We start from the raw sequence: 14,663 nt of genomic DNA, 5'->3' as shown, positions 1-14,663 counted from the left end.
CTAATGGCAAAGTAATTGATTTGCATTCGATGAGGATGTGCGGCAATTGATTCTCTGCTGAAGCGTTCGCACAGCAGTCGGCTTTTGGCCATCAAACGGAATACCACACACTCCTGGCCATGTCGTTGTCCGTGGCAAGCCGCCGTCGCTACCAGACGACAGCAACGTCGACGTCGCAGCTGACGTCGACGTCGACTGCGTCGCTGGCCGTGCGCAAGCAGCATTCGCTCATGGAGCCGGCCAGCCACGCCCATGGCGTAAGCAGATATTCAGCCCAGCAGCGCGGTTATTTAACGCGTGGCCTCTCCGTCGGCCGCTCCATTGAGAACATTCGCCAGAAGCTGTACGCGCCCAGTCCGGCGGGCCGCCTGAGTCGCCAGACATCCTTGGCCCTTGACGAGTCCGCGGCCAGAATGGCGGGCCGGCTAACGCCCTCGCAGCCGGACCTTGGCATTCGATTGAGGGACAAGAGCCTGGTGGCCTGGTCATCAACATCCTCTCTGCAGAAGACGCCGCTGGTCGGTGACGGTGGCCAGAAGCAGCGGCTGCCGGAGGAGCCGAAAGAAGACCAAACACATTCAGAAAAGTAAGTCAACTACGGAGCACCATTTCCAGTTAGGGGTATTTCTGGGGTATATCCATTGAAAGTGCTGCCGTTTGGGCGATACCTGGTATATTCCGGGTATATATGCCTCGCACATTCCAGCTTCCTTCAAACACAACCTCACAATTGTGAAGCAACTAACTGTGTGCATAGTAATAATAACCAGGAAGAACGACTATCTCCAGCACGCCGGAGAAAAAATACCCTTACGCTTTTGCAGATTGAGCTTTGTGAAGATATTTTGGATAACTGAACAAATTTGTTCACGTTTACTCAAGTTTCCTATTTCAGCTATACGTAATAGTAGTCCGATAAGTATAAGACCTTCCTCATATGCAACATCACAGTAAACTAAAGAGTTCTATTTTTGGCAAGATATCTTCAATAACAGATTTTGTAATAAAGGTCTTGTCATTCATCCCGATCAAATACATATAGAAGAACTTTATGTAGTCTGAGCTGTCTTCCCCCATGTGTGACACATTTTGTCACAGCATTGTAATGCCTTTTGCTAGGGTATAATAAGTATATATACTATATGTAATAGTCGAACATATACTAGTTTATATTACTCGTCTGACTAAAGATTGTTCACACAAGCAATTCATCAATAACAAGAGTTCGATTGAATTGATCTAGCTTTATAAAAAAAGCTGACATCATAAAGTACTCTTATAGAAAACCCAATTGTTCTTAGAGATATCTTCAAAGTCACAATGTATTACTTTCATTGAATTGTTTATAGATAATTGCTTTCGTTTTATGGCCAAAACATTGTTATCAATTGTCGTTAGAAAACGGGTTCTATTTCGGTTTTTTACACGACACCAATTAATGTTTGCTTTAACACGCAGAGCTATCTGATTTTTGATAGATTTTGACCAAGATTAAATAGCTATACACAAAAAGTGCGATTGGTTATATTAATATATGGCAAGATCCTGATCCGAATAATGACCTGTATCGATCTAGACATGCTCGTCTGTCTCTCCGTCTCACATACTATACCCAAAACCCGTCAATATCTCTTTCCATTTCCAAAACTACAAGCAACACCGAATTGAAGAATTGTTTTCTTAAGCATGTCTCGAAAGTTATAAGAGCTAGAGAATTGGATGTGGATCGACTCTCGTATATGGAGTATATGCAGCTTTCACATTTCTCACTTCTTGCATGCGTCTCTCCACTCTCTTAAATTTGGAGAAAAAACGGATTCCTTTAAGTCAGATCTGTTACATGCACATATTTGGTTGCCATAAAAATCGGACTATATACTCCGACGCCATTTACAGAAGAAAACTTGAATGATTATAAGACAACTTGTTCTACATATATGTTTTTGTATCAGCACATGTGAAATAAGTATATATTAATGCAGAACATTTAAGAATAGTTGTGCGATTAGATTAGATACGATTTAAACTAATTTTGCTCCATCTTATGAAAGTACAATGATATTGGGACATCATGTACATCGAAGACATTCTTAATAAACTTATTCCCATTACATGAACTCCACACGTTCTCCCAATAAAATATATAACTGACCTAAGACAACATTATTAATCCTGCAGATATATATACATATGTATATATGGCTAAAAGTTAAAGAAGTTATGTTTTGTATGCAAGAGTGTCAATGATTAGTTTGACCATGTCAAGTTTGCAGCTCCACATGCGTAGAGCTTATTAACATATAAATGCATGTTTTTATATTCGCATAAAACGAGCTGGTTAACCGCGCCCCCTTCCCCTCTCTCGAAATGACACTTTCGATACTTTGCGCAATTTGCATGCTTGACGCCGACGTCAAAGTTGTACATGTATGCATGTGTGCATGTGTGCATGTGTGCATGTGTGCGATGCATATGATTAGGCTGGCGCAAACACACGGCTGACATGCGGGCCCGGATCCGGCCCGGACTTGGAGACGTGCTCGAGTGCGGGCCACCTGCCGTGTCACTCAGGCACCGCGTCGCGGCACAGTTAAGTCGATCAGCAGGCGTCGGAGGATTAGATAGCCAGAGCTGTGAGTGTAACTGTAACTGTAACTGGAGCTGAAGACAGGAACTGGTTCATTGAACTTTGGCCCGAACAAGACATTTTTTGGGCGCGAATTGTAAATGTAATTGACATGGTTTCGTTTTCAAATTCGAATGCACACAAACAGACAGACGGAAAGACAGAAAGACAGACAGACTGGAGCAGGAGCTTGCTGCCTAGCGTGAGAAGGGGGAGTAGAAGGTGGGCAGGTTTTAGGCGTTGCACGAATTAATTTCTATTTCGGGCCGCAATGTTGCATGCGGCCAATTCGCATGTGGAATCGAGCACAGCATAAATTGCAAACTAATGCCAAATAATTTGATTTAAATTTAGCCAAGCCCGAGTAGGTCACTCGGTCAGTCAATCAGTCAGTCAGTCAATCAATCAGTAAACACTCATATGCTTTCTTGATCCCACAGCGCCAAGGCGGACAAGAATCGCATCAATCTCAATATTGTGCTGGCGCAGACGATACGCGCCACCAACGAGCAGGAGCCCAGCCACAGCGACATTGACAGCGCCACGGAGTGCAGCGAGCTGGCCAAGGAGCAGAGCACAGCATCCAAGCCGACCCCTACTGAGGCGAACGTCTCGTCCGCTTTGACCGTTCAGCGGCGTCCGCCCTTGGTGCGCGCCATGTCCGCGCCGGTGCGCATGGATGAGAGCAGCAAGAGCGCCCTTGCCGCCGCCAGCAAGCGCAGCCAGCAGAAGCTGCGTAGGCGCAAGATCTTCACGCGCGCCACCTCCTCGGTGGCGGTGCCGCCCGATAACAGCCCCATGCTGAGCACCGATGCCAGCGGCTCCGGCAAGAAGGCCCTCAGTCGCACACGCAGTGTCATTGCGCAGGATGTTATTACCCTGGTGTCGCTTCTCAGCTCCGAGGGCAGTGACTCGGAGCGTGAGGAGAACTCCTCCGCCTCCAGCGAGAAACAGCCGCCGGCGGCATTGCAGCGCAGTCCGCAGCGACGGGCGCCTCTGCTGCGCAAAACGGGCAAATCGGGTAAGTGCTGAGCATGCTGCCCTGAGGGCAACTCCTTGTTCTTGAGGGCTGGCATCTTAGGTGGGAGATCAGATCCTTGATGCTAGAAAGACAAAGAGACAGAGAGAGAAAGTTAGGAACGTTGTTTAACCAGGATCAGTCAGATGGACTAACTCTTTTTGCAGTCTCGTTTCAAGACAGCTATCCGCCCACCTTTCAACTGGCCTCCAAGGAGTACTCGCACATGATCAGGCGCGGATCGATTGCCCCGCTGGCTGCGCGCATTCGCGCCAATCGACCCCCGACGGCGCCGCCCGTCTCCATTTTCCTCAGCGAGCCTGGCAGCAAGTCGGGTATTCAGATGGAGTCGCGTCAGCGACAGCAGCAGCAACAGCTCTCTGACTCATCCAGCTCACCTTCGGAGGAGGACAAGAAGGAGAACAACGCAGCCAACTGCAACGTGCAGCAGCAGCAGCAGCAGCAGGAATACAATTTCCCGCTGTACGTGTGCAGCATCAAGGAACGCGAGTGCTGGAAGCTGCATCAGAAGATGTGCGCCAAGGGTGTAAGTGTTAGCTATGACACCGTGCTGCGGGGCATGTTGACGCCCACGGAATTCCGTCAGTTCCAAAAGCAGCGCGAGCACGAGGAGGCCAAGGCCCAGGAGGCCGCCGATGCACAGGCCGAGGCTGAGGCTGCCGTCGCCGGCGAGAAGGAGACCAAGAAGTCGCCAACAACGGCCATCGAACGCCTCTCCGAGTCCCTGCTGCAGAGAGAGTGAGCACGGCAGACTGGACACGGCCGAGGACCAAGTTATGCATTTGCCCTAATAAAACCCATTCAAGCCCCTTTCACGGGCAGATCTTCATACGTAGAAGTAGAGCGCACTCGTTAAACAGCTACGCACCCAGCTGAGTCACAATCCGAGGATGCATCCTCGTAGTTGTAGTTGAACTAGAGTCGGCAATTCATGCTTGAAGACGCTGTGCAGGCCAATCGCCACTGAAATTAGCTGAGAACAATAAATTGTAGACACCAAACACAATTACTTGGAGCAATTTAATTGTTTTATTCGATTGAAACTCGTTTGCATATAAGTCAAAAGATTAATTCATTAAAAACTTGGGGCTCAAGCTGATTACTCAAAGGTAAGCTGGAAAATAATATGGAAATCAAATGAAATGAAATTTAATCAAGGTCAATTAACTTTTTAGCTTTTCAACTTTTGTGATTTGTTGCGTTTTGAAGTAGAAGAGGAAGGCTCATTGGATTCCAAGATGATTTGCTTCCTATTCGCAGTTCCCGAGAAATATAGAAAAACATCTGGAATAGTTGGTAGTATGTAGAACCAAGTTCTATTTATAGCTAAAGTTGTTGCCAGAGCGAGCCTCGTTTATCTCGATGAGAGGGTGGAAAAGTTCTCCAGAGCGGTATATAACTTGTCGTAATGCATAAATTGACTAGGGAATAAAATGGGCTCATGCATGTATATTTAACGGACTGACATGAGATCCATATTGAGTTTGAGATTAACTAGATGCTTGGTGGGAGGTGTGCTTAGTTCGCTTGGCGTGCGTATCGTATGGCGGAGGCCAGATAGCAGGCGAGCACTATGCCCAGGATTTGTATGAAGGCGATGCCGATGCCGACGCCAATCAGAATGACGGCGTTCTTATCGATGCGCTCCTTGAGCTTGCCGACGCAGCCCTCCTGGAAATACTTGTCCTTGCCAAGGGCCGGCGATTCCGTGCAGTGTCCGACGGCGGCATCGATGAACTGCGGCTGGCAGCAGCTGGCCGGCAGGGTCTTGTTCAGGCTGAGGGCACGCCAGTCGGCGGGCGTGTCCACGCCGCAGCACATCAGCTTGCGCTGGACATTGTCCCAGGCGATGCTGTCCTCGCTGTTGGAGCGCTTGATCGACTCCTGCAATGAGTTCTTCAGCATGCTCTCCAGATCCTTCTTAAACACGCTCGCCGCAATGCCCACGGCCAGCTCCACGATAAAGATGATGGCCAGCAGCACGGCGTACTGTTCACAGGTGAGTAACAGGTAAGTTTTGTATGGCTAAACGTGTGTATGTGTGTGTGTGTACGCACCGTTAGGAGCAGAGTGGGCGACTCCTTGATGGCGCCAAAGCAACCCAATGAGGCAATGAGAAAGATCACCAGCCCGGTGACAATTAGCACAATCGGCGGCGCCAGGACGCGTCCCTCCACAAAATGGTTAAATTCATTGACATCGGCCAGGACGATGGCACCGGCCACCAGTATGCCAAGACCGGAAAGCTGCAACACGCATCAAACACATAATTAAACAGAAACTGGTCATCGATTTTCTTCAAGCAGCGGCCATTATATGGCCCATAACTAATCCATGGCACAATTTGTTTAATGACCCACCCAATCAAAACCTACGCATTTACCCGTATGACTTGGCTTTCGTGTTTTTGTTTGTGTTTGCATTACTAACTCTAATTGCCTGATAAGGCATCAACTGCCGCTGCCACAACCTTAGCCAAGTCAATGGCAATTCCATGCCGTCATTTCTGTACTTGTTGTTGTTGTTTTTGTTTTTGTTGTCGCTGCTGGTCAAATCAAAGGCCGCAGCCTTGTGGCATTGAAAATTGTGCTGCCTACTTTTGTGCGCGCCTAACAAATGCAAATTGTCCACTATCCATTATCCACTATATCTTATCTGATATCCATTATTCACAATATATTATATACGATCTATTATCCACTTTATATTATCTGTTATACATTATCCACAATATTTATTATCCACTACCAATTATCCCCTATATATTATCTGTTATACATTATCCACAATTTTATTATCCACTACCATTTATTTATTATCCACCCCTATATATTATCTGCTATACATTATCCACAGTATTTATTATCCACTATCCATTATATTATTTGGTATACATTATCTACAATATTTATTATCCACTATCCATTATCCCCTATATATTATCTACTGTCCATTATCCACAAAATATTATCCACTATCCATTATCCACAATCCCCTATCCTTTATTCATTATGCACTATACAATAATCCATTATCCGCTGCTTATTATCAATTATCCATTGCTGCTGCCATATACTTAATTATATTTATTTTTATTTTAAAAGAGCAACTATTTACATTACACGTGATATTTTCCTGCCAAATAATTTCATCATATTTTTAAAAAGCAACTAACTACATGCAGTTTATTTAAATTACACCTGGGTTACTTTATTTTGAAGCACGCCATTTCATCTAATGACAAGTAAAACTGTCATTTTTTATCGGTCATCGTGTGGATAAGTAAGTGCATATGTTTGACCTTAACCAAAACTATTAAAAATAACGAAGAGCGGCAATATTCGGCAAACCGAAGGTTAAATACTCTTTCTAAAGCAGCCCATTTGATAGGGACTTGCAGATGTGGTATGAGAATTGTCATTGAGTAGTAATATATCTGTTTATTACTCAATAAGAAAATTGTGAAGCTCGTTGTCTCTGAGTCAGGTCAAGAGATATATAAAATGTTCAATATTAGAGTTCAACTTGACATATTCTCCCTATAGATACAACATATGTATGCTTGGAGCACGGTATAAAATATGAATTGCTGAGTTTTGTCAAGTAATATTGGAAATTTAAAAGTTCTTCTTATATCAACTTAATGTTCGGCCTGTAAACGAAAATCTAAGCAGTTGAATGACATGCACGCGTACACAAGAAATACTATGCATATACAAATCGGGGTCAGAGAGGACTATGTCCCTCGGCAGAATAAAAAACATCCTCTTTAAGGGCATACAAATTGACTAACTGGGGTAATCTTCTAAGTATTATTGCTTATGGTCGAATTAACTGGGTTACTGGGCTTACTGAAGTTAACTCTTGCTTCGGGAACGAGCAGGCCTACTTGGCATAGGGCTAGTCTAGTCTAGTCTGAGTGTCGAACTAGCAAACGAAAGGTCGCTGGTTCAAACATAGCGGAATTAACAATTCTTTTCTAATGGTTTACTTTTTTGGTTAATAATCACAAGGACAAGTGCAATAATAATAATTGGCAGCTGAGCTGCTTTTTTAAGGTTTTTCTCCTATTATTCAATATTTGATTTAAATCTTAGCTTCGACCTGATATTTCACTAATATATGTAACTATAGAAATAATTAAAAAATGACGACATTTTCCTTAATCAAACTTTGATATAATTTGCTTTTATTAAGCAACAAATGAAATTTATTTTGCAAGGTCTGCTCGTTTTACTTGAATATTGTTTATAAGAAAATCAACTTTATTTGAAAGTGTGGAAATAATGAAATCAAAAATTTGAAAGAAGTTTTGAAGAAGTTAAAACTATTTAAAATATTCTTTATTCAAAGATCTTTTTTCCAAAGATCGTTGAACTTTTCACTTACCGCAAATAGCACATTGAAGGCAAACAGAACGTATTTGATCAAACTGGGGCCGCAGGCGCGCATTTTGATTCTCATCTAATAGTCGAAGGTGTCCGTGTGCGATAAAAATAACCTGCCTAAGGTGTTTCTGTAGTGGGTATTCCAAAATTAGAGCAACTTTGTGATGATGAGCAAAGCTGATAAGTATGCTGGGATTTGGTTGTTCTGGGAGCGCGCGCGTCTTTTCGAAATGGCGTTGCGATTGGAACTGACCGGTGGCTGTTGGCCAAGCTAATGAGGTTGGCAACCAAGTCGGTGGCTTGTGTTGTGGCCACGGCGCGGCTGACAACCAACGGGAAACACTGCGGACCCAGACCCAAGCCGCCTCTGGTCATTACAATGGCCAGAAGCTAAAGTAAAAGTGAGTGAAAGTCTTTTCGAGGAAACCATAGCCCGTTCATCGTGCCTATTCAGGCCATGCGATTAGGGCCTGGTTGTTGGAATCGGGGGGAGGGAGCCGGGTCTTATAACCCATTTTGTTGATTTACATGTAGCTCCTACGAAGGCACCAACAACTTTGACCAGCGGCTGTGCAAAGTTCCCAGACGCTAGCCCAGGCTTTCTGGGTCGTCTAGGGCTTCCGCAGGGTGGCGTAAGGGGGAGGGCACCAAGTCATTGCACTCATTAGGCGCACTCGACAAACGTAAGGTGCACAGAAAGCGCGAATACAATAGCACAATACATGCACAGGTGCGACATTCAAGAATTTACCTGTAAGGTATGACACCGCAGACTTTATGCGAGGGTTGCCTATAACCTTATCCCCATCTTCTAGACTGTATTACCAAGTCGAAGTCCCTTTTATTTAGTTGATTGGCATGAAATTATAACTACAAATATATGTGGATAGAGGATCTTGATCTTGTCGATCAGGGAATATCTGGGAATACCTTAAACCATCTATTAATAGTAGTTTAATCAGATTGGAAAGACTTATCTTCTTTTAAGAAAGATAGTAAACCTCCATACTACAGTTAAAAAATAAATGATTACCTAAGCGCAGTATATCAGGCAATATAAACGGGTTTATTACTGGGTAAACGACCCGCGGAGTGGGAGACCAGGCCGACGTCATAATACTAAATAAATTGCGTGATTTCATGTGAATAACGGCGAAAGTTATAAATGCTATTCATGAAATAAATACCAGACTGTGCGAATAATTAAAGTACGCTGGAATTCAAGAGTTGGCACCTAGAAGCATGCCAAGCTCTGTCCTCATCCGTGCGGGCCGCGGTTGGGGGGGGGGATGTCACAAGGCTTGGGTTGATTTTAATGTTGCGTGTTGGCCTCTTTGTGCTTTGTCCAGGACACAAATGTCCGACGGTGCTTGGCAATTTTCTGGGGACCTGCTGGCTCCTTCTTATCGGGTCGCAGAAATCTCGGCTGTGCTGTGGAATTTGGCAACGTTTATGGGTCATGAGAGTGCCCAAAATGAAGTTAGTTTTCTTTTTTATATATGGCATAACAATTTCGATTTTATTTCCAATGAACTTCTCAGGCGATATACAAGCAGTTTAGTAGGTCCTTGGACTGTGTGCTCTTAATGCAATGGGGAGTATTTGAAAAACATTTAAGTACTGTATGGAATACGATATGAGTGTGGATTAGTTATCATTATATATAGTATTGCTTCGTCACATGCCGCCCCTTCACAGTCCGCGCGCAATGAGCAGACCGACTACGAATGCCACAATGGACAAGGATTGAGCCAGTGTTCCGGCACCGTTGTCGCGGCAGGGCCATTCATCCACATCCGACCTATAAGTAGAGTTATGTGGTTAGGACACGAGTGTATCGGCCAACGGAGAGGGGGGCGGGGCTGGACAGAACACAAACACAATTCACAGATAGTACGGATATGCGTATGGATAGGGATGTCGCAGAAGTGGATATACAACATGATCGTGAGGCTGATCGTGCGGCACGTAAAATGTGGGCTGATTTGCTCGATGACGAGTTCTGTGCAATGCGGATGCTTGAAGTAATTGTTGTTGTTCAGGTTGTTGGTGTTGTTGTTGTTGTTGTTGTGCTGTCGGCTGTTCGTAGTATGAGGCAAGCGTGCTGCAAAAACAAAAGCAGGCCCAGCAGAAAGTGGAGTAGATTGAGGCACATGAAGTTGAGAGTGTGTGGAAATGGTGAATGTGAATGTGGCTAATGGATGAACTAGATGAACTGTTAGCTAGCTTCGATCACAGGTTAAGCAAACACAATTAGTCGAATTGGATGGCTTTTCATTAGCATGAAACATTCTACAGCCTAATCAAGTTAGTATCAATATAAGTACATAACATACATAGCGCAGAGCCACCCTTCAAGCCAAAACTCAGCAATAGACGTTTATTTAGGCCTACAATAATATTAATGACAGGCACACACACACACACATGCACAGATACAGCTACTGAGAGGGAGTAAGCCGGAAATAGCCAGTCATTCAATATGTTTAATGTATGTATAACAAATGTGGCGAATGATGAGAGAGCGTGTGTATAACAGTTTTAGTTAATTTTACAGTTAGCATTACAGAGAGTACAGTGGTAAGAACACAATAGTTTATTAGCTGACACAAATTAGAGAAGTTATTTTTTATATAGAGACATCAATTGAGTTCATTTACGAATTGCTCGGATATTTACTTAATGCCAATAACACCGCAGGCTGCAAAGAAAAAGGGTATTTATAAGTATTTCGACTTGGTCGAGTAGTATATTTAAGTACGCACCAATACGGCCGCCCGCATTGCCCGTCTTCTTGGAGTCCGTGTGGTTGCCCAGGCCCAGATCGTCCTCCAGCTCGTGCAGAACCACACTGCGTCCAATAATGGTACGCTGTCCGTTTAGGCTGATAACCGAGTCCGTGTAGGTGATGTCGATGGTCCGGCTGGCGTTCACCTCAATGTTGCCCAGATCGCCGACGTGACGCACCTCGTGATGCGGTGCGCCATGGTCCACCTTGTCGGGATTGTAGTGTCCGCCCAGGCTGGTGCATCCGTTGCTCAGATCTCCCTTCTCGTGAATGTGGAAGCCATGCTTGCCCTCCATCACGTTCTCCAGCTGAATGCGCACATGCACGCTCTGGCCGCAGTCGTTCTGGATGAAGGTCACGTTGCCCTTCACCTGCGTGTTGTCCGACTGCAAGGGCCCGGTCAAATAGGCAATCGCCTCCATGGGCGTGTTGCGCTAAACATGATTGGTACAAATATCAAAATTAACTCCATGTATTGTTAATTTATTTGCTTGCACTTACCGTCTGTGCACCGGCACTCAGTGTGGCGCAGAGGGCCAAGGTGATGGTCAGAAGCTGGTACATTTTGGGCTGCAAGATAAGATTGGCATTAGAAGAAACCCTGGGATGAGACTGTTGTTGGAAAACACACAAAACATTCGCATATCTCGTTTGCAGTTACGTCAGATAACCCAGGTCTGACAGCGCTGCTTTGATCTATGCTTGACCGTGCCGCCCCCCCTGCCACATGCCACCTTTACCTGCCGCTAGATTTTATTCAATTGAGAGACGAGCGCACTCTGATTACTGGCATACACACGAGCATACACAAAGTCATCCGGCTTTTTGGAAATACTTAATTCAGAGATGAGCTCTATATATATCAGATCACTGCAGGGAACGCGATCACTGTTATAAATACATATCATATTATATAAATGTCTATACTGGACTCAGTCTAAGGCTTCAGGAAACAGGCAAGACCCAGACCTAGTTCTGGTTGCCAAACGACAATTGGCTTATCCTTGAATGTATATAATATAATATCATATATAATAATTTGAATGTATTTGGTTAAATTAGATTTTCCCTGAGCGGGTGTTATATTTCCTATTATGTGATATTGTAAACTTAGAAAAAATCTAAACTAATTTATTTGTTATTTGAAAATTATGTTTTTACAATATGAATATGGACGTGATGGGTACAAATATATATTATTTATTTATTTATTGAGGAATGTTAAGAATTGAGTAAAAACGTGACTATTTGAGAATTCCTTGATCTAACTTGACAGATATGCATGGGAAATACCTTTAGCTTATTATGGGTCTTGTATTCATAGGAATGTATATGGAGCAACTATAAATTTATATATTTTTTTTTGGGAATTATAAGTACTGTTAGTTATTTAAGAGCGCACATCTCTATGAAAGCGCCATCAGCTGTTTGTGAGCTCGGAAATGTTGCATTGCCGTGTGTGCGGAATTGAAGCGCCTAACCTCTATTTACGATACGATTTCTGGGTCATGCACTATATATATAAATGTGTATTATATGTATATATATGTTTATTCTATGTACAAGCAAATGAATATAGCCTTTTTCACAGGGTTAAGTGCGGATGGCCAACAAGTTGCCGTTGCCGTTGCCGTTGCCGTCGAAGGCCAATCAACAATCTCTTTTTGTACGCACTTCTCGATTAATTTATGACTGCGCATTACTTAATGAAATGTCTGAGATGTGTTTAGTTTATGGCTTGACACACTAATAAACAAATAAATATTTGATAACTCTCTTTTATCTGTAGCTTATCACGGACCGCTCGGCAGCATATACGCAGCCAATACTTGCCACTTCAACTGGGTTGCACGTTCAGTATTTCATTTGCCCGGACTTCAATCTCGTTGTTGGCACGCAATATTCTGAATATTCTCACGGATAAGATAAGTTGTTTTTTAGTCTAGGTGTACCTGAGCACTGAGTGCGTTGTTCACAGCACCTAATTTCGGAATGCTATTCACTTAAATTGTCGGCCAATTGTCGTGTGCATCAAATAGGTATTATTAGGGTGGCTGGCCCTTACAAAAATGTCAACAATGATTAATGATAAATTAATGAGCTTAAATGCTTGCTGCTCACTCTCCGTTTGGTTGCGATTAGCCAGTAACTACTGTAGCTCTAATCAAGCGGTTGTCAACGATTTGCAAGTCACCTGCGGCAGCCCCTAATCAGCATGAAGTACTTCAAACTCATTTGACTCTCTTTAAAACTACTTACGCACTATGATATATGTTTATACGTATTTATTGAATTCGATTCAATTGAATAGTAAGTTTCTAATAACCTCGCTAACAGCTGTACTATAACAGCACGACACAACACTCGCTAAAATTCGCAACGAGTTTAAGCTTCGAGCAAGTGAAAAGGCGTTGATACGAAAGTCTGCATAAAGTGATCAGGGGTATGCTTGAAATATCTCTAAACACAATTATCGCACATTTTGTAGCTTATATCTTTCTGTTGGATATTGTAGACTGAATTAGACTAATAAAAAAAAGCTTAGTAGAGGTCACTAAACCAATTGTCACATTACACATTTTTATATTATATGAGAGAATTAACACCTTTCGAATTTAGATTTGTCCCTTAAACTTTTCTCTTCTATAATGCTTAATCGAACGGATAACTTTGATCAGGCAAAATTGGTATATCTATAGCTACCGCTAAATGCCGCTATCCCAACATGCTAAATAGTGATGCACAATTAGCGTATACTATGCATGTTTATAGGCAACTGAAGTGACCCTGAATTTCAGATGCTTGTTCACATAGGAAATCTCAGTTCCCAGCTCTTTCCGACTTGTTGTTATTTAGACAATACAATTGATATGCTGTATTTCCCAATCCCAATTAGCACACAGTTAAATGTTTATATTTTAACTAACTAACTAACTGCAAGACTGATATGTCAATTGCCGGACAGATAAGATCGGCAGAGCATTCGTTTGTATTGTAAACAATATATGTTTCGCATATACGGTATTTTCTCGAATTCGGATGCAAGAGAACCGTTAAAGCAAAGCAGAGACAGATCGACTGCGGCTGTGCTTGACTCGTGCTTGTTCTTTATGCTTCTGCTTTCGGGGCTCACAAATACATGCATACATATGTATCCATATAACAGGTTACAGTAACCCACACAAGGGCGGACCAATGAACGCAAAAATTGAGGCATTCTCTGTACTGTTTAAACTGCGTATGCAGCTCTGCGAAAACTGGTTTTGATTATTTTATTGTTTCAGTGAACAATTATAAGGCGAATTTTTGAGCATGTTCTTTTCGTTAAATTCTTTTGCGCATTAATCCCCAGGTGCAGTTAATGAAAGTTATTTTATGGAAATTTATTTACTTTTAATTGTGTTTGTGCACTTACCTAGTTAGCAGCTGTTGCTTGTTTTCTTTGTATTTATTAGTTAATTGTAAACTGATTCACAGCTATACTAAATTTACCGCTTTAATTGAAGTGCAGTGTTGCGTTTGCTTGAAGACCTGCGAAGCAACTGATTTTAGCTTTGGCATTGCCAGCGCAAGTCGGCTGCGTACCTGAGCTTTAATGCGAGATTGCGACGCCGACGCCAACGCCGACGTCGACGCCGACGTCGTGGGTGGCAAGACACGAACAACGATCGTGCGCTATCGTTATCTTCGTCCGGCCATGCTTGCGTTTACTCTCTCGCTCTGTCTCTTGCGGCTAGCCACGTGCTCGCTCGCTTACACAGCTTACAGTTAAGGGCTCTCTTAGCTTATCTGTTTTCTCGACTTCTCTTCGGGCTATCAGAT

General features: G+C 43.3%; 3 protein-coding genes across 3 annotated transcripts; 1 reads left to right on the top strand and 2 right to left on the bottom strand.

Moving 5' to 3' along the window:
• Nucleotides 1-119: 119 nt before the first annotated feature.
• LOC115762445 lies at nucleotides 120-4,564 on the top strand. The gene is given in 3 exon segments (XM_030704649.1): nucleotides 120-511; nucleotides 3,016-3,647; nucleotides 3,812-4,564. Coding segments are annotated over 3 exon segments (1,620 nt in total). The 3' UTR covers nucleotides 4,408-4,564.
• Nucleotides 4,565-4,774: 210 nt separating this feature from the next.
• LOC115760650 (CD63 antigen) lies at nucleotides 4,775-8,489 on the bottom strand. The gene is made up of 3 exons (XM_030702117.1): nucleotides 8,055-8,489; nucleotides 5,723-5,911; nucleotides 4,775-5,654 (listed from the first exon to the last, which is right to left on the bottom strand). The coding sequence occupies exons 1-3, from the start codon at nucleotides 8,127-8,129 to the stop codon at nucleotides 5,184-5,186; spliced, it is 735 nt and encodes a 244-aa protein (XP_030557977.1). The 5' UTR covers nucleotides 8,130-8,489; the 3' UTR covers nucleotides 4,775-5,183.
• A 1,061-nt stretch (nucleotides 8,490-9,550) lies between these two features.
• Nucleotides 9,551-14,372, bottom strand: LOC115761378 (extracellular superoxide dismutase [Cu-Zn]). The gene is made up of 5 exons (XM_030703132.1): nucleotides 14,257-14,372; nucleotides 11,343-11,411; nucleotides 10,819-11,275; nucleotides 10,733-10,754; nucleotides 9,551-9,854 (listed from the first exon to the last, which is right to left on the bottom strand). The coding sequence occupies exons 2-5, from the start codon at nucleotides 11,403-11,405 to the stop codon at nucleotides 9,746-9,748; spliced, it is 651 nt and encodes a 216-aa protein (XP_030558992.1). The 5' UTR covers nucleotides 11,406-11,411; nucleotides 14,257-14,372; the 3' UTR covers nucleotides 9,551-9,745.
• Between the last annotated feature and the right edge of the window lie 291 nt (nucleotides 14,373-14,663).

The sequence above is a fragment of the Drosophila novamexicana genome, unplaced genomic scaffold (assembly GCF_003285875.2).
Source record: "Drosophila novamexicana strain 15010-1031.04,08,12 unplaced genomic scaffold, DnovRS2.1 tig00000008-arrow-pilon, whole genome shotgun sequence".
Classification (NCBI taxonomy): domain Eukaryota; kingdom Metazoa; phylum Arthropoda; class Insecta; order Diptera; family Drosophilidae; genus Drosophila; species Drosophila novamexicana.
This window is presented reverse-complemented; position numbering and strand designations above follow the sequence as displayed.